This window comes from Malus domestica, chromosome 08 (genome assembly GCF_042453785.1).
Source record: "Malus domestica chromosome 08, GDT2T_hap1".
In the NCBI taxonomy this organism is placed as follows: domain Eukaryota; kingdom Viridiplantae; phylum Streptophyta; class Magnoliopsida; order Rosales; family Rosaceae; genus Malus; species Malus domestica.
Genome location: NC_091668.1, coordinates 5,280,614 through 5,308,168, shown reverse-complemented (window position 1 = coordinate 5,308,168; position 27,555 = coordinate 5,280,614). Strand labels below are relative to the sequence as shown.

Sequence of the window (27,555 nt, the reverse complement as noted above, 5' to 3'; positions counted from 1 at the left end):
TGGAGGTTGACATCTATCATGTTTTTATTTATTTATTTTTAAATCTTTTTATTGCATTTTGGTGAAATAACTTGAAAATCTAGGACGACCATATGCCGTTAAGTTTCATAAACAGTATAGTATCGTTAAGTTTTATAAACAGCGTCGTACCGTTAAGTTTCATAAACAGTGTAGTACTGTTAAATTTCATAAACAGTGTAGTAAGTTTCATAAACAATTTGTGTGAGGGGCGTGCGCGTCTGCGCGTCAGTTTTTTATTTTTAAATATTAAAATTATGTCTATTTTTTGTTATTTTTAATAAAATTTAAGAGTTTTTTTATTTAATAGCATGGTTTTTATTAAAATAAACTTAGTCCAATTTCTTTGTTATAAAAGTACTAAAAAAATGGTTATATCAATTCAATTGTAAGAATAAGGCAAAAAGTTCAAGCTGTGACCTCATCATATGAACATCCTCTTTGAAGTCTATTCCTGCCATGGTAATCCTCATCTGTTATTGCTGCAAATCCAAGACCATTTATTCGTCAATTAATACAGGTTAATGGGGTAATTTGCAATCTTGAATCCAAAAATGTGAGTTTAGGCTAGTTGGATAAGCAGTGTGCCCGTCTTCTCGCACATCACCTTTTTTGTAAATTGGAGGAGTCTAGACTGTCAACATATATAGAAAAGAAAAGTGAATTAGGAGATCAACATTACTTACATATGCCACGAAGAGCTCGTTTGACATTGAGAGTAGAAATCAAAGATGGCAGTTCTTTCGAAACATTTCACATACCTTCTCAATTTTTGACTGTCAGATCGAATGAATTAAAAAATATCCATGACAAAAAACTAGCAAAAGTGTGTAAGAAGTAAATATGAGTGTGTCAATAACACTTTTTCTGGGTCAAGTGTGAATAGCACTATCCAACTAAAAATGAAATCTACCACGGAGTGGTCTAGTGGTTGGCGATGAATTCTAGACTTGTATTTCACATGGCACATCCTGTGTTCAATTATTGGCGTTGGTGAATCACATGATGTTGGCCAGGGGAGGCTGAAATGCCTATGTTAGTCTTCCTGATCTTCGGAAAAAAAGTAGAGAAAAACTAAAAGGATAAGTAATCACGATTAAAAGTTACGATTATAAATAAGCTCTATGGTCCCAACAACAACCAGTCGTTGTAGTATAGTGGTAAGTATTCCCGCCTGTCACGCGGGTGACCCGGGTTCGATCCCCGGCAACGGCGTTTATCTTTTTTAATTCCGACAACTTTTGCTACTCCTTTTGCGTCAATACGACGTCGCACTGCGGTTTATCTTCTTCGAGTTTCATCTCTCTCCCCTCCTCGAAAGCCAAGACTCTACAGTCTTTTCTGTGTTTCTCTTCCCTTCTTCAAATCCAATTCTCAGCCTTTCACGATCCCCGTATTTGGAATCGGGATTGCATTTACTGACACTGATAGCACATGGGTTGGTACGAGGCAACTGGGTCGGGGCAGCAAACCGGCCCGAGCGGGGGAGAACCAGGTCCAAGCAGCAGCAGCAGCGACCCGGGCGCGGCACGGCGGTTCCCGCCGGCAGCTCAGCCGGAGATCATGAGAGCCGCCGAAAAGGACGACCAGTACGCCTCCTTCGTCTACGACGCTTGCCGTGACGCCGTCCGCCACCTCTTGGGTTCGTTAATTGCTTATTACGATTTCAATTAAGGTCTTAATTGAGCTAATCGGTACCAACATTCGGCGTTTTGTGTGTTGTAGGTACGAGAGTTTCTGTAGCTTACCAGAACGAGGTTGGGTTCTTTTCAAAGTTTTGAACTTTAACCCCTGGGAATTGGGATATTTACAGTTAGCCTCCAACCATGGAGTTCTTCACTCTATCTGTTTTGGGTTTTGGGTTTTGGCAGACGAAGCTTCTTGGGCAAGTGCTTTATTACGTTTTGACAACAGGGTCCGGCCAGCAAACACTTGGGGAAGAGTATTGCGACATCACTCAGGTTGATCCACTTGGCTTCTAATTATCTCACATTTGAAATTCCCTTCTTACTTGTGTAGTTGATCCGAACATGTGCTCGGATAAATGCTCTTAACCGATTGAGCTACAAGCTCCTTGTTTTATTAGTTGTGTAGGTGATTCTAACCCGACCTCGGTTGCAAGTATGAATGCTATTAACCAATTGAGCTATAAGTGCCTTGCTTTGTTACTTGTGTAGTTGACGCTTGATACTGTGTTTTCAGGTTGCAGGACCTTATGGACTGCCTCCAACCCCGGCAAGGCGGGCACTTTTCATTGTGTACCAGACAGCTCTTCCTTATATTGCAGAACGAATTAGGTTCCAACTCCCCACCCGCTTTTTACTCATCTACTTATGTTATTTAGGTGTTAGTTTTAGCAAGCTGTGACTGTGAGTGTACTCATGTCTGTTTTCGAATGCACCGTTGACAGCTCTAGAGCTGCTAACCGTGGCATAGCCCTTGCTGATTCCGAGGAGCTCTATGGCCACAGTGCTTCATTGAGAAATGATGCTCAATCTTCTTCCACTATTCATGCTTCAACTGCCTCTACATCTGGGCCATCTGTTTCAGCTTTGAGAAGATTAAAAGAGAAGTTCAACGGGTTATGGATTTCGTTAGTCCGGCGATGGCCTACGGTATACTTATCCACCTCTTATCTTTATTTATAAGTTGATTGTTGGGTGGAACTTATGCTATCTTGTTTGGCTATCTTTCTGTGTCACTGCCTTGGATTGGTGATAATATAACGTGGATTGAATGCCTTTTGTAGTTAACATATCTGTGATGATGATCCCTCCAGGTGCTTCCTATAGCTCGAGAATTTTTGCAATTGGTTATTCGTGCTAACCTCATGTTCTTTTACTTTGAAGGTGATTCCTGCATTTAGAGGGTTCATGTATTGTAGTGTAAGTTCTAATAGTGAAATTGGGGAAGCAATTGATTTTCTTGTTGTCGTTGATTCTCTGCAGGCCTTTTCTATCATATATCAAAACGAACAGCAGGTATTCGTTATGTGTTCATCGGAAAACCATCTAACCAAAGGCCCAGGTATGGAGTTCATATTCTAATGGTGTATCCTTTAGTTGCTTCTATAAGAAGTATGCACGAGAGGTTTATCATTTGTTGATGACTCCTTCCTGCTAGTATCAGCAAGTTCTTTCACCTGCACTTGCTCTCTTTTATGAGCTATATATATCATAGATTGAGCATATCTTAGCATTCTGGTGCTCGTAGTTTTCACATTGATGATTGAAAGGATCGGCAGTCATCTGATTTGATTTATAAAAGTAAAACAGATCGAGCACTTCTTAATTGTATAGCAATTCGTTATCCATAAAATTCAGACTCGTTTGATTGGATCCCATGCAGATACCAAATTTTAGGCGTATTTCTATTGATTCAGCTTTGTATCATAGCTGCTGAAGGACTGAGGCGCAGCAATTTATCCTCTATTTCAAGTTCAGCTCATCAGACTTTTGGTACACACCAAACTTCTGCAGGTCAGTATGTTCGTAACCTTTTTATATTGGGTAAATTACATAGTAGCCCCTCAGGTTTGAGGTCTATTGCAATCTTATACAACATCTTTAAAACATTTCACTTTCATACCTCAAGTACTATTTTATTTCAATTTCATACAACCGTTACATTTTCCATCCATGGATATGTTAAATGCTGACGTGGCTGCCACATATATACCATGTGGTTGCCAAATGTCTGCCACGTGGCAAATAAAATAATTTTTTAATTTTTTTTTAAAACCTGAATTTTCTCAACAAAAAAAAAAAAAAAATTGAAACCCACTGCAAGAAGAAGAAGAGGAAGAAGAGATCGGGGTGGGGGGAGGGTTGCTGGGTGCGGGGGGGGGGGGGACGGGAGGAGGGTCGTCGTCGGAAGAAAAAAAAAAAAAAAGAAACCCAGATCTGCAAGAAGAAGAAGAAGAAGGAGAAGAGGGAGGAAGGGAGCTGGGTCGAGGTGGGGCGCGGGGGGGGGGATAGGAGGAGGGTCGTCGGAGGAAGAAAAAAAAAAAAAAAAAAAAAAAAACCCAGATCTGCAAGAAGAAGAAGAGGGAGGAAGGGAGCTGGGCGCGGGGGGAAGAAGAAGAAGAAGAAGAAGAAGAAGAAGAGGGAGGAAGGGAGCTGGGTCGGGGTGGGGGCAGGGGGGGACGGGAGGAGGGTCGTCGGAGGAAGAAAATCAAAAAAAAAAAAAGAAAGAAAAGAAACCCAGATCTGCAAGAAGAAGAAGAAGAGGGAGGAAGGGAGCTGGGCGCGGAGGGAAGAAGAAGAAGAAGAAGAGGGAGGAAAGGAGCTGGGTCGGGGTGGGGGGAGGGTCGGTTGGGGGGGGGACGGGAGGGGGGAGGGAGCTGGGTCGGGGTGGGGGGAGGGTCGCTGGGCGGGGGGGGGGGACGGGACGGGAGGAAGGGAGCTGGGGTCGGGGTGGAGGGAGGGCTGCTGGGCGCAGGGGGGACGGGAAGGGGTTCTTCTTCTTCTTCTTCTTCTTCTTGTCGCTGGGGAGGGACAAATTTTTTTTCTTTCTTTTCTTCCCTTTCCTCCTTCTTCTCCTTCTTTTCCTCCTTCTGATCGCTGGTTGCAGATGTGGGTTTCTTTTTATTTTTTTTTTTTGGTTGAGAAAATTCAGGTTTTAAAAAAAAAAATTAAAAAATTATTTTATTTGCCACGTGGCATATATGTGGCAGCCACGTGGCATATATGTGGCAGCCACGTCAGCATTTAACAGATCCATGGATGGAAAATGTAACGGTTGTATGAAATTGAAATAAAATAGTACTTGAGATATAAAAATGAAATGTTTTAAAGATGTTGTATAAGATTGCAATAGACCTCAAACCTAAGGGGCTACTATGTAATTTACTCATTTATATTTATTATCTTGATTCAGCCTATGAAAGTAATATTGCATATCTTAGGTAAGAGAATAAGTTGAGCCGAAATAAAAAGCGACAATGTTAACTTCAAACATTGTTTACCGTGCAGCCAATTTTTGTTAGAATACATGTCATTGAGTATCTTTGTAGCTACAACTGCAATACGTAACCTTGATTGTTTATAGGTCGAGATTTGCCTGTGTTAAATGAGGAAGGTAATTTGATATCTGCGGATGCTGCCAAGGGAAGTTGGGTCTCTGAATCTTCAGCTTCAGAGGTATACATTCCAAACTTTTTCTCTCTTTTGAGGGTGGTTGAATTCTTATTTTTTCCTTTGGTTGCCTAGGCGTGTTCTTGTATAAGATAAGCCGAGAACATAAACAAAAATACGAAGTTATAAGTATGTGCGAATACTGGAAAACAACTTGCTAAGTTGGTTCGAAAGCTGGAAATCGTAAGCATAACCATCATGAAATCTCTTTTGAATAATGTAGTTGACTTACTCGATTTTGTTGCCTCCTTCTAGTCTCAGGCCAGCGGGACCAGCAAATGCACACTCTGTTTGAGTAATCGCCAATACCCAACAGCCACACCTTGCGGTCACGTATTTTGCTGGTACTGTCAAGTTTGTATTTTCATTACTCTCTCCTCTCTCTCTCTCTCTCTCTCTCTGTGGTTTAATAACATGCTCTATTTGCAGGAGCTGCATTATGGAATGGTGCAACGAAAAGCCAGAATGCCCTCTCTGCCGGACTCCCATAACTCATTCGAGCCTAGTTTGCTTGTACCATTCAGACTTCTAGCGTTTGATCGTGCCATCGTAATCAACCACAGCATTCGCCATTCCGTAAACAGAAACAAAAAAACGACTTGCAGTGAAGCAACTTGTCCTTGAATTCAACGAAGGCAAGGATGTTTATGCAGTTACTGTCTTTACTAGAATATGATAAATAGGTTAGAGAATAGCATGCACCACCTATGTGCCTTGTAGAAGTTAAAATGGTGCCTATAAACTTGTAATGTCGTCGTGGTTGTCGAGCGATTGAGCGAAAGCATGTCACCTGAGAAAGTGAAATACTTCTCTCCTCTCTGTTGCTCTTAACTGCAGTGTTGATATTTGATGCGCTAGTATTTTTCATTTTTACGAATTTTATTTTATTCTAAATTAATCTAAATTGCGGTGAGGAGAATTGGACTTTGGGTGCGCTAGTGGAGCGTGTCCACTCTATCCGATGGGACCGCACCCACCTACGCAATGTAACTTGAGTACTCTTTTTTTATGTTACGAATAATATTGCTACTTTTAAGTTACACTAAAAGGTGGAGGGAGTGTTTGAATACAGAACTTATGGGTTGAAGAAGAAGACCTTATACACCAATGGTGGATAATATAACTCAAGTATTATTTTTATTTTATTTTTTGCTAATGATAATATTTCACTTTACCCATCCAAACTCGAGTGTTTATTTTGTTACGATGAGTGATATTCTATACTAATATATACTAAAAGGAGGATAGAAGATTGGAACCAAAATGCAGTGAGTTGAAAATTATTAGTTGTACTAATTATTTAGCCTACTAACATTATCGTTTGTCAATAACCCTATCATTTGTCAAAAAAAAAAGAAAGAGAAAATTGAAGAGTAATGGTCCTTTTGGCTAACTTTGTTAGAACTTTCATCTATGTTTTGCCCTTTGAACCCTTTATTTTGGATGGAAGCTCTGACGGAGTTAGCGAAAATGATAATTGTCTCCCGAAATTTTAGTTCAAGGACAAAAATTTAACTGGACCAAAGTTCAAGGACCATTGATGCAATTTTCTCAAAAAAAAAAAGTTGTAGACTCGTGGTATATTCGAGAAGGAAGGAAGTGGGTACTTGTTGGGCTTGGCCTGCCTATAACTAAATCTCAACCGTCTATATCCATGATCACGAAATGGACCGTTAGATCACCCTCCAACCTCCCCCATATATATACCAAACAAAATGTGTCCAACAGCGCCTCTACCGAAGCAAATTAGGGTTTTTGCAAACAAACGCCGACAGCGCCGAAGCTCAGTGTTTCTCTGATCTCCTCCGATTTCACGCAACAACATGGCGGCTGCTACCCAGATGAGCAAGAAGCGAAAGGTAAACCCTAACCCTAGAACTCCCCCGAACCCTAATTACCGATTTCGCAGCAATCAAATCTCAAGTGATTATACAGTCAATCAATCAGTCGTGTTTTGTTCTATGATTTGATAGTTTGTGGCCGACGGAGTTTTCTTCGCCGAGCTGAACGAGGTTCTGACCAGAGAGCTGGCGGAGGACGGCTACTCCGGCGTCGAAGTCAGGGTCACCCCTGTCCGCACTGAGATCATCATCCGAGCCACTCGCACTCAGAACGTCCTCGGTAAATCTCACTCTTGATATGTAATTCTGTTTGTTAATCGAATTAAACTGAGATTAATTTTGATAATTACGTATTAGTTTAAATATTTATGTTATGTATATGTGGAATAGGCGAGAAGGGAAGGAGGATTAGGGAGCTGACATCTATTGTTCAGAAGAGATTCAAGTTCCCCGAGAACAGCGTCGAGCTTTATGCTGAGAAGGTGAACAACAGGGGACTATGTGCCATTGCTCAGGCCGAGTCTCTCCGATACAAGCTCCTTGGAGGCCTCGCTGTTCGCAGGTTCAATTCATTTTTCATTTCTGTTATCTCAATACAAAATTCATATAATTATGTTAGAAAGAAGTCATCTTTTCAGCGAGTAGGCTATGATGTAGTCGTTGCCGACCTCGTGTTTGAGGATGACGATAATTGCTCATTCCATCTTTATTTTGTTAGCTTAGGATTGATTCATCCATGTTCTTTCCCGGCTTTGGTTATTGGATGGAGAAATTATAATCATTGAATGGTTCCGAATCACACGTTTCACCACACATAAGGCATCAGCATTGTTTTTTATTCGTTATACTCGTAGCTCGTTGCCCATGAACCTTTGGGTTGATTTAATATCAATGCTCAAATTAAAACCTTGTTGGAGTTTGGAATATTTTCTCACAACTTTAAGAGTTCTTGATATGTTGGCATGTTGTGTTGTTACTGAGATATTTTGATGTTATAGGGCTTGCTATGGTGTGCTGAGATTCGTCATGGAGAGTGGTGCAAAGGGATGTGAGGTATCCCTTAAGTCTACTTTTCTCCTTATGAACAATTAATGTAGTCTTTTTAGTCGGGGTGTTGAAAATGGCTCCTGAAATCTAATCTTAATCTTTTCGCACAGGTTATTGTTAGTGGAAAGCTCAGGGCAGCGCGTGCCAAGTCAATGAAATTTAAGGATGGGTACATGATTTCCTCTGGTCAGCCCGTCAATGAGTACATTGATGCCGCTGTGAGGCACGTTCTTCTTAGACAGGTTAGCTTCCTCTCCAACCGATCTTTTGTTGCAACTAGCAAATGAAGTGATTCTGTGATTTTTGCTTATTTTCTTTTCAACAAGTGTAGTTAATTGTGTCTTTGCTCTGGCAACTGCAACAGGGTGTGCTCGGTATTAAGGTGAAGATCATGCTTGACTGGGATCCCAAGGGCAAGCAGGGACCAATGACTCCATTGCCTGATTTGGTGACCATCCACACCCCCAAGGAAGAACAGTATCTTCCGGTTCCACCCGCAGCAATCAACATAGAGCCAGTTCCAGTTGCAGTAGCGTAAACTGAGTTAGTTGTTTGGGTCTGTTTTTCAAACGACATTGTTATGTAGTATTATGTTAGCAAACAGGTTTTTGTTGAAATCAGGAGAGGAAGAATACTATTTTGTTATTTGATAAACTCCACGGGTTTTCGTATTTCGGTTTTGTTCACGTTACTTTTGTTTTTAAATGAGTGAAAGATGGTGGTGAATTGCCTCTCTGATATCTCTTGCTTTCAACCCACTTGTTATTAGAGAAATAAACAAGTAACATTGGACCAAATTGATTTGTTCTTATAAACTGATTTGTTCTGTGTATCGATGCATTACAAAGAGCGTCGATCATGGCCGAAAAGAAAAACCACCGGCTCCCGCAACGGCAGCGGAAACACAAACAAGATCAAAAGGCACAGTTGAGACGATGTTGATCAAAAACAAAATCCGGTGGCTGTGTTGGAGACGTACACACAACACCCCCCCCCCCCCCCCCCAATTACTTGACCACCTTGTTTTCCAAATTCTCGAAACCTTTGCCACCAAACCCGCTGTTGGGGCCAGCATTCTTTCGAACCAATGTGCACGCGCATGGTCCTTAGTTGCCCTCTTAGATTTTGACTACGATGAGCAGCCTTTGGGTAACTATTGTAAGAAGAGGATATCGTTCACTAGGATCCAGCAAAGGTCTCCGAAGTGCTACGAGAAAGATGAAGTGCGACGTGGACAATTTATGCTTCGAATGAAGTGTTTACAAGGCGTCGCGATCATGGATAAGTGGTTGAATCTTGCAGTTGAGAGTAATATTTTTTTTTTTTTTTTGTTAAACGATAGATTTGTTAGATTATATGTTAGATTGTCTGGACTCACACCATGATGCAAGGGCAACTCTCATCTTTACCACTGTGGTAGAAGACCATTTGCCAGTTGAGAGTAACATTAAAGAGTTAGACATCAGCCTTTGTACTCATCACAAAGCATGGAACGCCACCGGCAGATACGCCATGCCGCAGACGGTTTTCAGTACAAAATCTTTAACCGCCCTAAATTTTGGAGAGTGTAAGAATAAAGGACAAGGACATGAGTTCCACATGTCTTCCATATCTTTGAAAACTATGCCCCTCAAATACGTGCATTTGCACGATCACACTGATATGATAAATTTTCTCGGGAATTTTATGTACCATTATATTGTTTGATTGATATACTTTTTGTTATTGTTGTTGAATGTTTAGGCTCACATCTTTCCAGAAGATGTGACAAATAGGTACCCTTCACCATTGCCTCTTCTCGAGCATCCTATTGTTGGCAATTGATGTAACTAACTCACTCTTACAAAGCCTGGCTATGTTTAAATTTCAACAAGAGGATCAAATTGGGAAGTACTTGATGTAGAACAAATGGTCCAATGGCTTGAAGAGAAAATGGATAGACAGAAGACAAGGGGACGCAGTGGGAATTTGCAAACTTAGCGTCCGAGCTATGATTTTGGCTCATGATACTTTTTCGGAAAGGGAAAGACATCACAGTTCAAACTCACACCTTTTTTTGTGACATATGATGGATTTTGGCCATCCAAGACTGTTAAAGCTTCCAAAACTGCATTTTAAGTTCTGTAATAAAAATCGGACTTTTCGTTTGTATCTTATTAACGTCGTTTGCTTCCGTTTTAATTACCTAAATCTTTTGAGTTGTCCTAGGGAGTTGTAATCCATTTATTTAAGCCAATGGCTGCTTCATTGTAATCATCTTTCATCAATTAATCAAATACAACCTTTGGGATTTCTCACAAAAACTTATAATCCTTAGCTTTGTGCCACGTCATTTCTCATAGGATTTATTTTCTTTTTGATGTCCCCATGGATTATTTGTTTAGGGTAAACGAATTTTTCTTCAGTGAGATCGGCTATTTCTTTGTTTACTGATGGATAATGGGTTTAGGTCTTACCAGTTAAATACAATCATGCACGTGTTGTTTTCATACGGCTGATAAATTAGACCGACAAGGATCTTCTTCGGATTCTCTTTGTGGGGATCTAGGGGATCAATCAATTGTATCTGTTCATCGTACATCGTACGGTCAGTTTTTGTTAGGTACTATTTATATTCAATTTTAAATATAAAATTTAAAATAAATTCTAACCGCACGATGTTCGACGAACATGTACGATTGATTGATCCCCGGATTCCTACAAAGAGGATCCAGAGAGGATCCGATTCCAAATTAGACTAGCTTAATTACAAGTCTATTATTTAATTTTCGGGATTAAACAATAAGAAAAAGAGAACTTTAACGAAAAGCACCCGGTACTGTTCACTTTAACGAAAAACCACATTTTTACACTAAAAAGTCAATCCTGGTACTATTCACTTTACCCTTTATTTTGTCCTTATCATTAAAACTCAAAGTTTTCAAGCCCTTTTCATTAGTTTTTCTTAAGAAAAAAGGCTAAGATAATTAGTTGACCAGGCAGGCAGGCAGGCAGGCATGAGGGAGGCCACCATTTTTCTTTTTATGCATGCATTTGATCGTTCACTTTTACCATATTTTTCTAGCACCGAAATACGATGCAGGCTTCCGTCCATATCACGGAAGCCAATTTGAGTTTTGGTCCCTCTTCAGCACTAACTCTTGTGTTCTCTTTAGCAATTATACTCTCTCAACTCACAAAACATGTGTATTGTAATTGTATGATGTACGTACGATTGTTCCTCATCGATCCACTGAGATTTTGTAGTATGTTTCGCAGTGTCGTATACCTACTAGGGTTTTTACTTTTGACCGTTAGATGACCAAATCTAACGTCTAAAAATCTCAATGCAGAGGATACACCAAAGCGTAACAGAATTTTTGCTATCCACTTGAAAGAAATATAATCTTATCAGATTGACATCATTTGTAGGTCAGCTTCCAGTTCCAGCACTAAGAAACCCTAACAACACGTGTGCAAGACAATTTGACGGCACGTTACTCAAGAGCATCACACTTTTTACGACAGCAAAATCGTGAGCCAAAAGGGTTTTAGGTTTTTGGAGGAACAAAGCAAAGCACAAAACCCACGTTACCCAAAAGTGAGAAAAGATTGAAAATTGACAGTGGGTTTTGTCCTCAATCCCATTTTGTTTTGTGGAAATTCCAATTGGGGGGAAAGAACCTTATTATGGAATTGAGATCCTCTTGGATCTCTATGTTAAGAGCTGACGAATCAAGAAATTCGGATCACTCAATTAAAATCATGTTGTTCTTATTAATTCTCACATTGACCCACTTCACACAAAACCAAGCCTTAAACGGCTCGGATCTCTCTCACTTGAACAATCCGAATTTTCGGATTCATCGAATCTGAGCATAGAGATTTGGCTAGGATCTCATCTCCTTATTATGCACTATGCAGAGAGAGAGATTGATATTCTGGTAATAGTGGGGAGCACAAAGCACGCCTCATCACTCAAATGTAAATGCTGACGAGTCATGATATTAATTATTGGGTCAACTTTATTTCAACAGAAGTTTCTTTTATTGTGTGTATATTTTAATGTTTTCTTTTGGTGGATTTGTAGATTAATACAAATGGTGTGTCATTGTTCATTATCTTCCGAGGTTTCTTCAATTGTAGACTAAGAATATTCCCACTGCAAAGAGATTGCATAATTCCATATCTTTTATTTTGAAAAGTACGTAAGTGTTTATGTGTAATTGATGTAACGAGTGATGGAGAAGTTTTTTGCATTTTAACAACCATATTCCCATTTGTTTGACTCAATAATAAACTTCTAAGGTTCAGATCGTTGAAATTATAAAGTGAGTTTCATAAAAACGTATAAAAAATTATAAAAAAATGATGTCACATATCCGTTCCCGTATATTTATATATTTATCAATATCTATTAGGATCCTCTAAATTGACCCTTTTCCATGGAACATATATTGAACTACAGAAAAAGGTTTGACTTGGCGTGGGAACCAGTAAAGTGCCTATTAGACTGTGAAAGTTGAAGCCATTGACTTAACCCTAACCCTAAATATATATGATTGTGAGCTGCCCTTACACTTAACAAAGACCACAACGCCTTATGGTGGTGGGTTTGATGCAATATTTTTTTCTACCCTTGTCCCCCCTTAAAGAGGTTTCAACTTTAAAAAATGTTCTAAAGTGCGTTAGGCGCTAGTTGAGCGGTGGTCAGGAACCTAATAGGATAACTTAAAACAATAAGAACTTGAGTGTCTCTAACAATAAGAGATTAAGGGTAATTCCTAATGTAGTTCCCATTTGCAATGTTATTGTTTTAAGTTACCCTACTGGTTATCTCAATTCCAAATGGTAACTCGTGCATGCAATTACCAAGGTTTTTAGCCTTTTGGCATAGTACGAGGGCAAATGGGTGATATGGTCATTTGAGACTTGGCATGAAAGACATCAAATAATGCATACAATAATAAACAAAGTAAAGAAGATAACGGAACATGGGATGGATGAGATGATGAGGAAGCTAATGAAAACCTAGTGTCAAGGAGTGGGTGTTCCACAAAAATAGCTTAGTGGATTCACCCCACGCTCAATTGAGGACGCCTCCCCTCCTCCAATCTATTTACCCTCTCTCCCACAATAGCAAATGTGTGGCCCATAGGCTATTTTCAAGCGATAAATTTAGTGCATTCAGAATCTTATCATGTTATTTAGAGTTATAATATTGATGAGTGGACGACAAGGTTCAGTTGATATCTAGTACTTCTATAGTATATTATTATACTTTAAGTAGAATAATGTCATCACATAATGGTATTCTGAATACAACGAAAAATTACTCATCCCGAACATGGATGTGGGGCCCATATACTCCATAAATCCATCCCAAGCTTTTGCTTAGTGGGACATGCTTACACCCCACTACGCAGGCCAAAATCATGTTTGTGGGCAAGTAACCAGAAACAAACAAGCAAATGGATAACTCACCCACCCATCGCATGCATTCTCACAACACATTTTAGGTGCGGAAAGAAACGCATATGTAATACAAAGTTTTGCAAAGGAGGCCACAATCCCAAGTGGGTCCCACGTATGTGCTTTTGTCCTGTAAGATCACGCCAGGTGTAACTTTTGCACACTTGGCCATGCCAACTGTGCTCCTACGCGTGCGTTTCGTTTCATGGGAGGGACACTAACTTTGGTATCCAACACATTTCATAATGACTGCAAATTACTTGGCGAACCGTTTGCAATTTGTCACTATATTCTTCCTAAAACTTGCTCAGTCCAACTCCTAATCCCATTTAGCTACCACGGGGTAGCTCAGTGGTTAAGAACAAATTCCAAACTCATATTTCACACGGCACGTCCTTAGATTTTTATTATGAAGGCATGGCTTGTTGGAAAATATTAGTATTTTGGTTTATTTGAATGTTTGGTTTTCTGGGCTTAGCGATTAGGGTTCGTTTATTATAAATAGGGTGTTTTGTTATTCATTAGAGAACAAGTTAGCCACAATGTAGTCTCTTAGGGTTTTGTAACCGTTTCGTCATTCTCAGTTTGTTTAATAATATTATTATTATTTGTTAGTCTTGTTCGTTGCGCACTCTGATATTCAACTTGGTATCAGAGCAGGTTTGATCCTTCGGGATTTAATTTGCTTTGGGTTGGTATCTATTTGTTTGTTTCCTTTGTCGTTCGTGTTCAGATTGTTAGTTGGTATTGATTGTTTGCAAGAAGAAAAAAAATTGTTTGTTTGTTTTTTGTGCCGTGGCTCTACTTCTGTACATTTAAACGTTGCAGCCTACAGGAGTATCCACAAGTCTGTATTGTTGCAAAGGAAAAAAGAGGAAAAAGTAGAATGAATGAAAAAAAGAAGGAAAAAAAGGGGAGTAAAAAAAAAAAAAAGGAAGAAACAAGAAAAAATTGGTTGCTTGTTTGGCCCATGCGGGCAAAGGGAAAAAAAAAATTTGGTTGGATTTTTTGTTTGTTTGTTCAGAAGTTGGCATCGGCATTGGTATTGGCATCGGCATCGACATTGGCATTGGTATTGGCTTCGGCATCGGCATCGGCATTGGCATTGGCATTGGAATTTGGAGGCTTGTATCCACATCTGCTTGTTGGCAAACTCATGGCGGTGAGTTTGACGGGGGTGTTGGAAAATATTAGTATTTTGGTTTATTTGAATGTTTGGTTTTCTAGGCTTAGCCCGTTAGAATTAGGTTTTGTTAGAGATTATGGTTAGTTTATTATAAATAGGATGCTTTGTTATTCATTAGAGAACAAGTTAGCCACAATGTAGTCTCTTAGGGTTTTGTAGCCGTTTCGGCATTCTCAGTTTGTTTAATAATATTCTTATTATTTGTTAGTCTTGTTCGTTGCACACTCTAATATTCAACTTGGCTTACATACTAATTTTGTTTGTGGGAAGTGCAACAGAAAGTTCGTGATATTGCAAGCTAGTGACAAAATCATTACCCGTGCTCCTAATAATATACAGATTAATCTTCTGGCTTAGCAATTACCAGTGCATAGATTTGATCTTTCATTTATTTATTTGGGTGCCTTTATAGTTTATCGATTTTCCTGTGCCACTATATAAAGAAGCTAACCCCCTCTCCTTTCTGCCAACCTACACTGCAAACCCTCTCATTTCCTCTAAGTCCTAATCCAAACCCTAAAGTTCCTGTCTTGGTTTTTTCTCTAATTTTCCAAAAAAAAAAATGGGTGAGGCTGTTGAGTTTTATCATGCAAACGGAAATGGGTTCTCAAAATTCAGTGAGAAGTTTGATCCTAAAGCAGTGGTACTACTAAACGGTAGCAACCACATAGAGAGAGATATAGATAGTTCCTGGTATGAAGAAACCATTGATGACGATCTGAAATGGTCATTTGCTCTCAATGTCAACGGGTTTGTAAATTTTCACATATTCTTTTTTTTAATTGCAGAGGGTTTTGAACTCTGGATATAGCCTACTTCTTGTTCATCACTTCTTGTTAGTAATATGCGTCTCCAGATCATACTGTATTTTTCTTCTTTCTTCAGGGTTTCTTTCACTTAAGTTTATGTTTGTGTGTTGGTCTTGTCTCTACAGTGTGCTGCATAAAGGAACTAGCGAGTACCAGGAGATAGCTTTATTGGACACAAAGCGTTTCGGGAAGGTTTGTGATTTTTCTCTTTTTAAGCTACGGAAGAGGTTTTAAGTTCGAGTCTCCCTTTTAAATGTTCTTTTCTGTTTAATAGTAGTAACGGGACGTTGATGCTGATATTGTGTAATTTGTTTGTGTATAACGTTTATACAGGTACTGATAATTGATGGGAAGATGCAAAGTGCAGAAGTGGATGAATTTATATATCATGAATGCTTGATACATCCTGCACTCTTATGTCACCCAAAGTCAGTCCTCCTCTAAATTAACATTCATTTAATTACTTGTTGATCACCATATAATTATATAGGTGCTCTTATTGGTGGTTAGTACTTTAGCATGTTTTTAGAATCTTTAGATTTTTTTTCCGCTTAATTGTAGCAATGGTTCTTGAATTTTGTCCTTAGTTTGACTTTACTCTAAACTCTTATATTCGTATTTTTTATTCTCGAACTTAAAATGTTTTTGCACCGTTGGTCCTATTCACTAACGTTGTTTTTTTTTCTGTTAAATCTAGGGTATATTGGACCTCCAACTTCAAACTTCAAAAAAACAATAGAATAAGCTAAACAACAAATGAAAATTCATAAATTAATATCTAAAACTTAGAAAAAAAATGAAATTTGAACTATAAAAACACATAATGACAATGGTTGGACTTTAGCAACTTGTAAATATTAGGCAATGCAATTTCAAAGTTTGTAGGAAATTGAACTTTTGTTGGACTTAAACAACTAAGAAATCACATATTGTACTACTAAAAATAATTCCTATGTATTCAATTTTCTTACACACAAAAAAAAAAAATGATTTTTTAGGGTTTTTCTCATTTTTAAATTTATTTTTCACTAGTGATGTGGGATGAAATTCCTAATATATCGCTGAATTTAACAGAAAAATAGATGACGCCAGTGAAAAGGGTCAATGGTATAACACATTTTGAGGACTAAAGAAACTAATATGAGAGTTTAGGAACTAAAATAAGCTAGAGTTGATGTTGAGAGACCATTGATACAATTAAGCATTTTTATTTTAGTTTTTAATTTATTTGTTGGAATGATTTTGTTTTTAATTTATTTTTTATAATTAGTTGCGTCCACCTTCAACTAATTAATTAGTTTTAAGAAGTGCAGGCCTGAACGTATATTCATAATGGGAGGTGGGGAAGGGTCAGCTGCAAGGGAAGCACTCAAGCACAAATTACTGGACAAAGTTACCATGTGTGACATCGATCAGGTAACTAATCATAATATAGGTAAAGATTGTGGGATGATTTTAGCAATAACAACTAAGCCTTATCCTATTAAGTGAGGTCGACTGTATGAATTTTAAAACGTCACTTGGTTTTGCACCAAATGAAAGACATAGAATAAATAAAATAATTTGTGGCACCTATTGCAGGAGGTGGTTGATTTCTGCCGCAGGCATTTGACAGTGAATCAGGAGGCATTTTCTCATCATAAGCTTAACCTTATTATAAATGATGCCAAGTAAGTGTACTATTAGCTCCTCCTGCAAATTGTTATTAACAATCCGAAACAATCATCCTAACCTCTTATACGTAACGTTGTTATTAAAGGGCGGAATTGGAGAAGAGTTGTGAAAAATTTGATATCATAGTCGGAGATTTAGCAGACCCGGTTGAAGGAGGACCTTGCTATCAACTCTACACAAAATCCTTCTATGACAAAATTCTTAAACCTAAGCTTAATCATGGTGGCATTTTTGTGACCCAGGTAAATAATGTTAACTATATGCAATGTATATGCCCCATTTAATTTTTACCATTTTGCAGTAAATAAACATAGTATTTAAAATTTACTTGCAGGCTGGTCCAGCAGGCATTTTCACCCACAAAGAGGTCTTCACCTCTATATATAACACAATTAAACAGGTCTTCAAGTGTAAGTCTCCTACATGTGTATATGTAGGGTTTTTCTCTGGTGCAGTTAACCGCACTTTTTAAATTGCAAATACGTCGTTGAAACGCTAGTCGATACTGTTGATATTATCGATACTTCTTTGACATTACAGTCGCTGATATTGATATTGATTTCGTCATCATGTTGTTTAGTCTAATTCATTTCTTGTTTGCGACTTCATTTTACATGTTTGTGCAGATGTGGTGCCATATGCAGCTCACATACCATCTTTTGCAGATACATGGGGATGGGTTATGGTATGTTAAGTATACACTCTTAGCTTAATTAATTCGATAGGATTGCATTAGTATCAGTTAATTAATTTATTCCATGTTCTAATTAGGCCTCGGACGAGCCTTTTTTTATCAATGCTGAGAAAATGGACAGGAGGATAGAGGAAAGAATTGATGGGGAGCTAAACTACTTGAATGGTGCTCAGTTCATGTCCTCTGCAACCATGAACAAAACTGTTTCTTTATCGTAAGATCACTTCCGTTTTATCATCCTACAATGGGCCATCTAAATATTACGGGAACTGTAAACAGTACTTCAAAATAGTCATCATGCAGTCTTGGCTCTTTTATTTTTTTTCCACTAAGGTGTGCGAAAATGCTCGAATCCAATTAATTTCTGTGTAACATTTCATATTTTTTAGGTTGCTGAATGAAACTCATGTCTACACTGAGGAAGATGCAAGGTTTGTCCATGGGCATGGGGTGGCTTACCGAATTTACTGAAGTCTCAAGAAACTGGTTGGGGGAATTGCTGTACAGCCAAAAAAGAAGTGAAGAAGAATGGGAGTTTTTACAGTTAGTGATTTCTTCAGGGAAAAAAAAAAGAAAAAGGCAACAATTGTTTGCAGCAATTGGTTTTACACTAGATTATTATGTTAGCTTCATTGGGTTCATAGGGTTCAAAAGTGAGACTTTCCTTAAGCTTGTTTTTATCTTGAGAAAAATGGAGCCATGGTCCTTGAATTTTGGCTTAATTGGAGCTTTAGTTCCTGAACTAAAAATCTATATTAATTGGTCTTTGAATTTGTCATAGTATGGAGCAATAGTCATTTTTGCTAACTTTGTTAGAACTTTCATCCAAAATAAAAGGTTTAAAGGGGCAAAGATGGATGAAAGTTCTAATGGAGTTAGCCAAAATGACCATTGCTCCACATTATTACAAGTTCAGGGATCCAATACTCACAAATTTTTAGTTTACGACCAAAGCTCCAATTAAGTCAAAGTTGAGGGACTATTGCTTCAATTATCTTTTTTATCTTTCAATGAATGAAGAAAAATGAGGCATTCCTCCTTTCCATCCTAAGATTTATTGGTGTTTGAAGCTAGGGAGATATGAATTGAAAACACAAACGGAATGATACTAAACAAACAATAAGCCGTTCTATTTTTGCGGTTTGTTTTGTGTTCATCCCGTTCTATTTTTGCGTATTTCCCATGATAATTGTTATGAACCAATGTATTAAAAGCGTGAGGTGTGGGCGATACATATATTATATTAAAAAAAGATTATTAATTAATAATCACCCTGAGCACACACATACATTATAAATATATACACATATATATATACAAATATTATATTATATATATATATATATATAAATAAAATAGAGGATGAAAAGTACAATGAGCACACATGTAACAATACACGCAGACAGCACACACATCCATTATATAAAAAAATAAAAATAACAAAAAAAGGCAGAGAGACGATAGTGTAAAGAAGATGTATGAGGTAGTTAAAACCCTACCCAAAATTTGGGTTTGGGAGTAATAAAAAATTAAAAAAAAACATGAGGCGTGCCTAGGCAGCTCCGGCGACGCCTTCCGCCCACTCCCTCAAAACAGAGGCGGCAACCCTCACGCCCAGCCTCAAAGAACGAATAGGCGCGCCCTGAGGTGACCCTTTTAAAATATTGTTATGAACAATAAAAAACCAATTCACTTGAAAGAAAAACACATTTCATATAATCATCCAGAGTTGCACAGTACGCAGAATTAACCAAGAACAGTTTATGAATAACAGGAAATAGACATAAAAATTTAATTCATGAAAAAGTTTCGGTCTTCAATTTCTTAGGCTCTCTTAACTGGGTCAAAGTTGGAAACCCCAACAACAGCACCAATGATCGCTACAAGCACAACTCCACCAGCAGCAATGCTGAGCAAGAAGTTGTTCAAAGAAGGCGTAAGCCCGGAAGACCCCGCAGCCTCAGCCACCTCAGGAATCACCATGGAGGCTGTCAATGCCGCCGCTGCTAGGCCTGTCGCCGCCTTTTCTTTCAAAGAGGCCTCCACCTTGAACATGCCCTTGGGCTTTGGGTTCACAAAACCAGCTTTCTTTGATGGCTTCAATGGGATTGATCTGAAAAGTGCTTCTGTGTTTTGGGTGGCAGACATTAGTGGCATGGCCATTGAAGCAGAAGCCATTTCTTGGGTCTAAATTTTGCTTGGTACAAACTGTAGGTGGTGTTATTTCTGAAGAGTTGGGATAGGTAGCTTTAGATATTGGATGAGAAAATGGAGGCAAATGAAATGGTGGGTGGAAATTAGAGATTTGAAAAGCTGATGTGTCTCTTTTGAGATATCCTATGTGGCATATTCTCTGCCTGGGAATGGAGGATAAGGTTATCCCCTAGATTTGATCTGCTAGAAACTGATTCCTTTCCAAACTTGAATTCAGGATTGCATTTGAGAAAGCATACATGGCACTCAGCACATCACGTATGCTATGGAATTTGAAGACATACCAGAAGAAATATTTTGGTTATTAATCCAGATAAATTTAGTGCCTTGTTCAAATGAAGAATTCTAGTCACCAGTTACCACAAAAAAAAAGAAAAAAAGAAAAAGTGCAGAAATCTTAATTAGCTACTGAAACTAATTGTACTTCGTAAAAAATCCTACCGGAAAAGAGAACAAAATCATCAAAGTTCTTCCTTTTAATCCGCGATAACTCATTTGTTGGCAACAGCTGCATCTGATTTAGTTTGAGTAAGTTGAACTTCTTGGGGCGGCAGATTGTACTTGATTTGGAGCTCTTCCAACATTTTCTTCAGTTCGATGACTAGTTCAGTTCTCCGCGTATTCTTTTCTCCGAAGTCTTGAAAGTTCATCGTGTGAGTGACATACAGGCCCATCTTTAACTTGTTGAGATTTTCGATTTCAATCACTACCACTTTGTGGTTAGGATGCCAATGCTGCGAGTTCCTCTCCAAATGCCTGAACAAGCAAAATGAAATCGCAGAAGAGTAAGCGTAAAGGAGCAGTACAAATTGATGCTAGACTGTTAATTAAAACTGTTTACTCAAGTGAAATCGTGTGTGAATGCGCGGTTTGTACGATATAACAATTGTGATTAATCTCGTAGCGTAACATATCAGTTTATTTGACAGGAATTTTAACACATATATATATGTTTCTTGACCCGTGCTAGCCCGTACATAAACAAGTAAAAGATTTGATCAACTCACTTCTTTATTTTCTCTTTCAGCAGGCCTATCCTCTCCACTGTTGTCGAAAAAGCAATTTGGAATTCGACAACGTCACCCATGTCTGGACTTCTGAAGTAATTGCTGATGGGTTTCGTGGACAAAACTGAATTCGGATAGTATACCTTCTCCATATTGAGTTTCAAGAAGACTGTATTTAAGATGTTCATCTCCTCAACCATCAACTGTCAGGTTTCCAGGTATTAGAAATTTGATCAAGGAAAACGAATGTAATGAAACAAGAGTTGTGAAACTTACCGGAACACCATCAACAACACAGCGGTCACCAACATCAAATGGATGCATTACAAACACAAAAATTATAGCTTCAAATATATTCTTGCAAGTGTTTCCAAACATAAAAGCTGCAACTACGAGCTGTGACGAGAGGAGGACAAGTACTTTTGTGGTCGCAATTTCCATCAATAGAAGCCACACTACAATGGTAATAACAACCAGGATGCCAGTCACAAGTTTGTTCAACTGCCTTACAGCTGTTTTGGTGTCGTTTAAAGAATGAGCCAATGCTTTGCGACCATTGTAGACCTTTACCTGCAAAACCCGAAAGGCAAAAAATGTTTCACCTCTTTATCTGAACGAATTTTGTAAGGCAGACCACCAACAGCTCAATTACATACATGATTAAGGAATGATGCTGTTTTCTCATCTATCCTTGCGGTTCAACATTAAACAAAATTGACTCCAAGTGCAGACGCTGATGAGTAATGATGAAGGAAAACAATGAAAACAGAAACAGACTCAAGTTACCACATTCCCTTTCTCCATCCCCCGCTATATGTTTTAGATTGTAAGATGTGCATGATTTCATAATAAGGCATGTAAATGTATAATCAAGACATAAAACTCCATGACTACAGAATCAATAAGTACAATTAAATGCGGAAGTCCAGACACATGAAAATAAAAGGTCTTACCACCCAATCTGTTAGAGATTTTCTGTCAATACGTCTGGTCTCTGCTCCATCAAACAGCGGAAACACATAATCCACCTCTTCCTTAATCATGAACCTCATGAGGTCCTCCTCCTCAATGTACCTACTCAGATGTAAGATATGTAAGAAAACACATGGAAAAGGCACCAGACTATCACAAATCACAACTAAACAGTAAGGTTGGTTTTCTCACGTGGAACCCTGTGGTGCGACGTTCAAAAAAATGTGATAGGCAGCGGCAGTTGCTTGCATCTCATTAGTAATCTCTGTATCCATCTGTTCAGCTCCTTCCCCTTCCATCTCATCCAATGTATGGGAGATGGTGGACAGCCCTGAACTCGAAACTGCATCCACCAATATCTTCATGGTCCAAGCTGAAACCTTCTCTTGCTTAATCTTCTGAAGCTTTGCCATATCAATCACCCCTTTCTCCTTCCCAGCTTTAGCCTTCTTTGTTGTCCTGAAACTCAGATGCCCAGTGCTCGGACATATCCCAACCCTCTCAGCCTCCTCTATAAGTGCCGGCCCTGAAAGTGTCTGAAGAACATACTGATGGAATATCGATTCTTGGATTCTATCGAAAAAGGTGTTGACATGGAAGGTAGATGCTAAAATCTTAAGGAACAAAGTTTTTAACAACCACAAAATAGCCCCAACAAGAATGGAAACAAGAGTCCATGTGACATAATTCAAAATCTTGGTGGAAGTCTCTGATCGCTCAACCCCACGATTGAACACCAGTAGCCATGTGAGAAGAACCAGAGCCAACCAAATCGAAACCTGAACGCTCTTTTTCATGCCATGAACAAAATACAAAACCTTCTTCCTCAGCAAAAAATTCCTCTCGATCACAAACACTATGAAATGCATAAACCAATTCGTAACCAACATTCCACAGAAAATCACCATCACAAGCACACACCATTTCCATATTTCCAAGCCCCAAAGCATATAATTCTCCAATTTCTCGACAGTCAAGCTAGAAACTAAACAAGCCAGAAGTACCAGAAAAGCAACCCACTCAAGCAAGACCACAGTTTTCATTTTCAATTTCCTATTATTATCTCTACTCAATTTAACCTTCTTGTAAATCTCTTCATCCTCCTGCTCTTTAATCCTGCCTGGAGAAGGCGGTATCCTCCCACTCCCTGCGATTGAAACACTCCTAATACCTGATTTATCAATTGGGGAAGCCCTATTGAATGAAACCCTATAAGGGGAATTTGCACCAACTTGATCTTCTTCAAACATATTGTGATCAATGCCTACTGATGGTTCACCAAATCTTGACTTTGGTTTCGAGTACATTGACCTATTTAGTGACTTTCTCCTAGCAAGACTCTCATTGCGGTTGGGAATCTTGGGAGGCTTACCGGGACTGGCTCTCGAAAATTCAGGCGAAGCGTAACTCACTGGGACTGACTTAGAGAACCCACTGCTGGACTCAGCGGATGCTTTGGCAGGTGAGCCAATTTTGCTTTGCCTGGGAGCTGAATATTCTGAGCCTTCTGAGGGAGAGCCTTTTGCTGCATTGCTCTCCTCGCTTCGAACTTCCAGTACAACTTCACCTCCATGGGAAGAAAGCTTCTCTGACATGCTTACTTCCCCAGCTTTCAAAAGCTTTTCTCTCTCTATGGCCTTCATTGAAACCCTACCCCATCAAACACCCCAAAAATCTTGCATTAAAACCCAACTAAAATAAACCACAAAACACCAAAATCAGAATGGCATTAAAAATTGTGAACTTTTCAAACCCTTTTGGTAGATACATCCCAAGTTCCCCCTTTTCTTTCAGGATTAATCAAATCTTTACTTTTCTAAAAACACAATAATTGACTAGTTCTGATCAAACCCTACACATTAAGCATCCCAAAAAGCTCTCACCAAACCCCCAAATAAAAAAATCAAGAGACACCAGAAACAAAACCACACTTAAAATTTGAACTTTTCAAACCCCTTTGGCAGATATATCCAATCTTCATTGTTTTAATTAAAGTTTGAAACTTTACAAGAATGGTAATCTGCTTCTGTTAAAGTAACTAGTTCTGATTAAACCCTACAGCATTAAGCATCACAAAAAGCTTTCACCAAACCCCCAAATAAAAAAATCAAGAGACACCAGAAACAAAACCACATTTAAAATTTGAACTTTTCAAACCCTTTTGGCAGATATATCCAATCTTCATTGTTTTAATTAAAGTTTGAAACTTTATAAGAATGGTAATCTGCTTCTGTTAAAGTAACTGGAAAATATGTTACTTGGCGCCAGAAGATCGAATCAAACACTAATAAATGTCTAAAACATTTAGAAATAGAATGCTTATCCATCTAAATATGCAAAAAATCACTCTCACCAGAGCTATTAACAGAGCAGAGGACAGCAGAGCACCCCACCAAGGAACGATGGAAGATCATTTGCTGGATGCTGATTCTTCGATTCAGCAGTGCAAAGCAAGTGCTCAACTGGGTTGGAAAATTAACTTTCAGACCCCAAAGCATAAAAAAAAAATCTATAAAAGTGTGATAGTGAATGAGTAGAGGGGGAAGCGTTGGCTGCAGAGAAGTCAGAGAGGGACAGAGAGGGTTCAAATTTTTAGGAAATGCAGATTCCTAAGAACGCCTATAATATTCTTAACCACGTGGATATAAATAAACATGTTGGAAATTTAATTTGTAGGTTAAGTGATTAGGAAAACTAAAATTTTTTAAACTAAATTTGCGAGATCAAAATTTTTTTGAGAATTTTATCGAAAAATTTTTGGTATTTTTTATTTTAACTAAAAATCATATTTTTACCTTAAAAAGTTATGATGCTATTCACTTTACGCTTTATTTTGTCGTTATCGTTAAAACTCAAAGTTTTCAAGTCATTTTCATTAATTTTTTTAATTTTTAAATCAAATTCACAAAATTAAGTGATGCGGTTATAGATGATTGAATTATTAATTCAATGCCGATTAACGTGCTTTTTTTATTAGTGACACGTCATTTAGTTTGTAAATTTAATTTAAAATTTAATCTCTCTAACATTATTCAAGTAATTAATGTCATTTAATTTTATGTTTAGATTTTTATGTTTATATTCTCGTCTCGTAATATTGCTTGTATTAAAATTAAGAACAATTTTAATTGAAGTGAACGAATAACATTATTCAAGTTATAATTACTAACTTTAGTTTTTGAGATTTAAAATCAATATAAGTAGTTCCTAAAATTATCTATCGTCAATTAGTTGGGATAATCTTACAAATCACTTTTATCTGTTTTAAATCTTACGCATCAAAATAAAAAATTATGTCAATCTTAAATTCGATTTGATTAAAAAATCTTATGATACGGCTTTACAGCTGCAGACTGCAGGTGCAGGGTGTTCACTTCTGACCAACCACAAAGAAACAAGTACTTCCTCCTAATACAATTAACAACAGTGATCGTCAGAGTGAGTTGGTGAAGGTATCTTTCCATTATTTATTTGTTCTTGTTTTTTTGTGCTAATTATCTTCATTGTTTAATTTAATATTTTAATTAATTAAACATTCATGGTTTATCTACGTGAATCAATTAAGTAAATCTCTGTTTAATGCAGATAGATGAATGAACTGACAGAGACGATGGTGTGAACTGGGAGGCCCACCGAAATAACAAACTGGGCCCAAATATCTGGAAAGATCTTAAAAGAAGAGATCATCCGGATTTCTTCCACTAAGACCATCGGATCAAGTGATCCGGACTTTTAAAATTTCATCCAACGGCACATATATTTGGATCCTATAAAAGCTATAATAACTTTTTACCATTTGATAAAATTTCAAAAGCTCGGATCATTTGATTCGGTAGCCTTGGTGGAAGAGATTCGGATATGATCTCTCCTCCTTCATAGTATTAATTTCTCGGTGAGTGGGGATCCTTACCAGATTCTCTTTGTGAGAATTCCGGAGATTCTCAAATCACATCCGTTTATCGAACATCGTAAGATCAGAAATCATTGTAAATTTTTTTATTTAAAATTAAATAGAAATAGTATCTGATGAAAATTGACCATATAATGTATGATTAACTAATATAATTTATAAATCTCCAAGATCCTTACAAAAAGAATAGTCGGAGGATCCCCTCTTTTTTCAGTACAATACCTGGTGGATCGTATGTCTGCCATTATCACCACCTTTGGTCCAGCAATAAACAGAATATTCTCCTTTTTTCTTTGTCTGAATGAAGATATGCCTGACAAAAAAAATTTAACATATGCTCTCTATTTTTTCTTAAGAAAGAGATCCGCTAGTGATTTTTGCAACGGAAGTTTACTTTTTCGGAGGTCAGAGAAACTTTGAACCATGTATCGTGCTGTTTTCATTTCTTAAAAAACAAAAAAGGTTAATAAAAGTCATCATTTCAAAAAATGATCAAAATAATTGATGATGGACAAACTCAGGGATCATTTCCATCAGTTTCAAATCTCATGAACCAAAATGAAGAGTTATGTCATTCTCAGAGACAATTTTGGCTAAAATGCCAAAACAATCCTTAAAACCACAAATTAATATATTGGATTAAGATACAATACTTACATGTATTAACATAATCATCATCTCAACAGTCAAATAATAATTATATTAAATACATTTATTCACTTGAATATTTATAACCGTATTGCATTAAATGCATATAAATATTAGGGAAATTTTATTTGAATCCATCTAACATATTTCTACACTCAACTTACTGTTTACACCCATATTGTTTTCAATTAAACTATCAATATCTCTTTAAACTCAAATTTACTACCTCAACTACCCTCACAAACCCAATTCAATATGTAAATTCATTTTTATACCCATTTGAAAAATAAAAAACCAAAATCAAAGCATTCTTTCATTTGACCACTTAGTACTACGGTCTAGTGGTATTCCTCTTCACTTGTAAGGGAGAGGTTTTAGGTTCGATTCTTGCCACGGACGAATTTGAACCACATTATTGCTAGCTCATTGTGAGGCTAAGCTCACCCTCTCCCCTTAGTGTAGATAATATTGTTTGTTAAAATTTTTTTTTTTAAAAAAAAAAAAACTAGTTGCTTTTGATGGAGTCTCCATCACCCACTACAGCGTTGCTCTCGTTAAATCTTAAGTTGCTTTGCACGACCATGTCAAACAAGTCGTCCCCTCTAGACTACCCTCGGGCATGTATTTTGGCTTCTCCAACACACTCGCTAGCATGTGCCTATATTTGAGTTGGAGTTCACTGTGTTTGTACTAAAAGGCCTCATTGAATTTGAGTTTTATCAAACTGTTATAACGTTCTTGGTGAGCCGCAGAAACAACACTAATGAACTTAAAAAACTTTCTAATATCTTTTCGTTTTATCAATCTGCATAGATTTTATATGAATTATATGTAAGTTGTAATTTTCAAGAGAAACTTGAAAGATTAGAAAGACGAAGAAACGAGAACTATTGTGATGTCAAAGAAAGAAGTATTAAAAAATGATGAACAAGTACACAAATGTAAAGTG

The 27,555-nt window shown here is 37.8% G+C and overlaps 5 protein-coding genes and 1 non-coding gene across 6 annotated transcripts; 4 read left to right on the top strand and 2 right to left on the bottom strand.

Annotated features, from left to right (window-relative positions):
* Positions 1-1,161: 1,161 nt before the first annotated feature.
* TRNAD-GUC (transfer RNA aspartic acid (anticodon GUC)) lies at positions 1,162-1,233 on the top strand. The gene has a single exon. It is a non-coding gene; the product is annotated as a tRNA-Asp (tRNA).
* LOC103440898 (peroxisome biogenesis factor 10) lies at positions 1,202-6,026 on the top strand. The gene is made up of 11 exons (XM_008379596.4): positions 1,202-1,660; positions 1,744-1,775; positions 1,890-1,979; positions 2,221-2,315; positions 2,429-2,633; positions 2,798-2,867; positions 2,967-3,045; positions 3,367-3,497; positions 5,068-5,159; positions 5,409-5,497; positions 5,583-6,026. The coding sequence occupies exons 1-11, from the start codon at positions 1,453-1,455 to the stop codon at positions 5,683-5,685; spliced, it is 1,194 nt and encodes a 397-aa protein (XP_008377818.3). The 5' UTR covers positions 1,202-1,452; the 3' UTR covers positions 5,686-6,026.
* An 816-nt stretch (positions 6,027-6,842) lies between these two features.
* On the top strand, positions 6,843-8,779 carry LOC103440897 (small ribosomal subunit protein uS3x-like). Its single transcript, XM_070827260.1, has 6 exons — positions 6,843-7,012; positions 7,127-7,274; positions 7,385-7,556; positions 7,993-8,047; positions 8,152-8,283; positions 8,406-8,779. The coding sequence occupies exons 1-6, from the start codon at positions 6,977-6,979 to the stop codon at positions 8,577-8,579; spliced, it is 717 nt and encodes a 238-aa protein (XP_070683361.1). The 5' UTR covers positions 6,843-6,976; the 3' UTR covers positions 8,580-8,779.
* A 6,338-nt stretch (positions 8,780-15,117) lies between these two features.
* Positions 15,118-18,906, top strand: LOC103440896 (thermospermine synthase ACAULIS5-like). The gene is made up of 10 exons (XM_008379594.4): positions 15,118-15,428; positions 15,613-15,679; positions 15,821-15,915; positions 16,801-16,903; positions 17,069-17,157; positions 17,247-17,403; positions 17,496-17,571; positions 17,788-17,846; positions 17,933-18,069; positions 18,245-18,906. Exons 1-10 carry the CDS (start codon positions 15,241-15,243, stop codon positions 18,324-18,326), a joined length of 1,053 nt encoding a protein of 350 aa, XP_008377816.1. The 5' UTR covers positions 15,118-15,240; the 3' UTR covers positions 18,327-18,906.
* A 642-nt stretch (positions 18,907-19,548) lies between these two features.
* Positions 19,549-20,825, bottom strand: LOC103440895 (uncharacterized). Its single transcript, XM_070827258.1, has 2 exons — positions 20,511-20,825; positions 19,549-20,332 (listed from the first exon to the last, which is right to left on the bottom strand). Exon 2 carries the CDS (start codon positions 20,031-20,033, stop codon positions 19,680-19,682), a length of 354 nt encoding a protein of 117 aa, XP_070683359.1. The 5' UTR covers positions 20,034-20,332; positions 20,511-20,825; the 3' UTR covers positions 19,549-19,679.
* Positions 20,351-24,669, bottom strand: LOC103440894 (mechanosensitive ion channel protein 10-like). Its single transcript, XM_017333967.3, has 6 exons — positions 24,402-24,669; positions 22,241-23,698; positions 22,030-22,150; positions 21,353-21,646; positions 21,077-21,279; positions 20,351-20,825 (listed from the first exon to the last, which is right to left on the bottom strand). The coding sequence occupies exons 2-6, from the start codon at positions 23,689-23,691 to the stop codon at positions 20,561-20,563; spliced, it is 2,334 nt and encodes a 777-aa protein (XP_017189456.3). The 5' UTR covers positions 23,692-23,698; positions 24,402-24,669; the 3' UTR covers positions 20,351-20,560.
* Positions 24,670-27,555: the final 2,886 nt, after the last annotated feature.

Coding starts and splice junctions, on each gene's coding strand:
- LOC103440898 (XM_008379596.4), top strand. CDS start 1,453: ATGGGTTGGTACGAGGCAACTGGGTCGGGGCAGCAAACCGGCCCGAGC. Junction 1,776..1,889: donor CTGTAGCTTACCAGAACGAG/GTTGGGTTCTTT, acceptor GGGTTTTGGCAG/ACGAAGCTTCTTGGGCAAGT. Junction 5,160..5,408: donor CTGAATCTTCAGCTTCAGAG/GTATACATTCCA, acceptor GCCTCCTTCTAG/TCTCAGGCCAGCGGGACCAG.
- LOC103440897 (XM_070827260.1), top strand. CDS start 6,977: ATGGCGGCTGCTACCCAGATGAGCAAGAAGCGAAAG. Junction 7,013..7,126: donor AGATGAGCAAGAAGCGAAAG/GTAAACCCTAAC, acceptor ATGATTTGATAG/TTTGTGGCCGACGGAGTTTT. Junction 8,048..8,151: donor GTGGTGCAAAGGGATGTGAG/GTATCCCTTAAG, acceptor CTTTTCGCACAG/GTTATTGTTAGTGGAAAGCT.
- LOC103440896 (XM_008379594.4), top strand. CDS start 15,241: ATGGGTGAGGCTGTTGAGTTTTATCATGCAAACGGAAATGGGTTCTCA. Junction 15,429..15,612: donor TTTGCTCTCAATGTCAACGG/GTTTGTAAATTT, acceptor TTGTCTCTACAG/TGTGCTGCATAAAGGAACTA. Junction 17,847..17,932: donor ATACATGGGGATGGGTTATG/GTATGTTAAGTA, acceptor TGTTCTAATTAG/GCCTCGGACGAGCCTTTTTT.
- LOC103440895 (XM_070827258.1), bottom strand. CDS start 20,033: ATGGCTTCTGCTTCAATGGCCATGCCACTAATGTCTGCCACCCAAAAC.
- LOC103440894 (XM_017333967.3), bottom strand. CDS start 23,691: ATGAAGGCCATAGAGAGAGAAAAGCTTTTGAAAGCTGGGGAAGTAAGC. Junction 22,151..22,240: donor GTCGCACCACAGGGTTCCAC/GTGAGAAAACCA, acceptor ACATCTGAGTAG/GTACATTGAGGAGGAGGACC. Junction 21,647..22,029: donor AATCTCTAACAGATTGGGTG/GTAAGACCTTTT, acceptor CGGGTTTTGCAG/GTAAAGGTCTACAATGGTCG.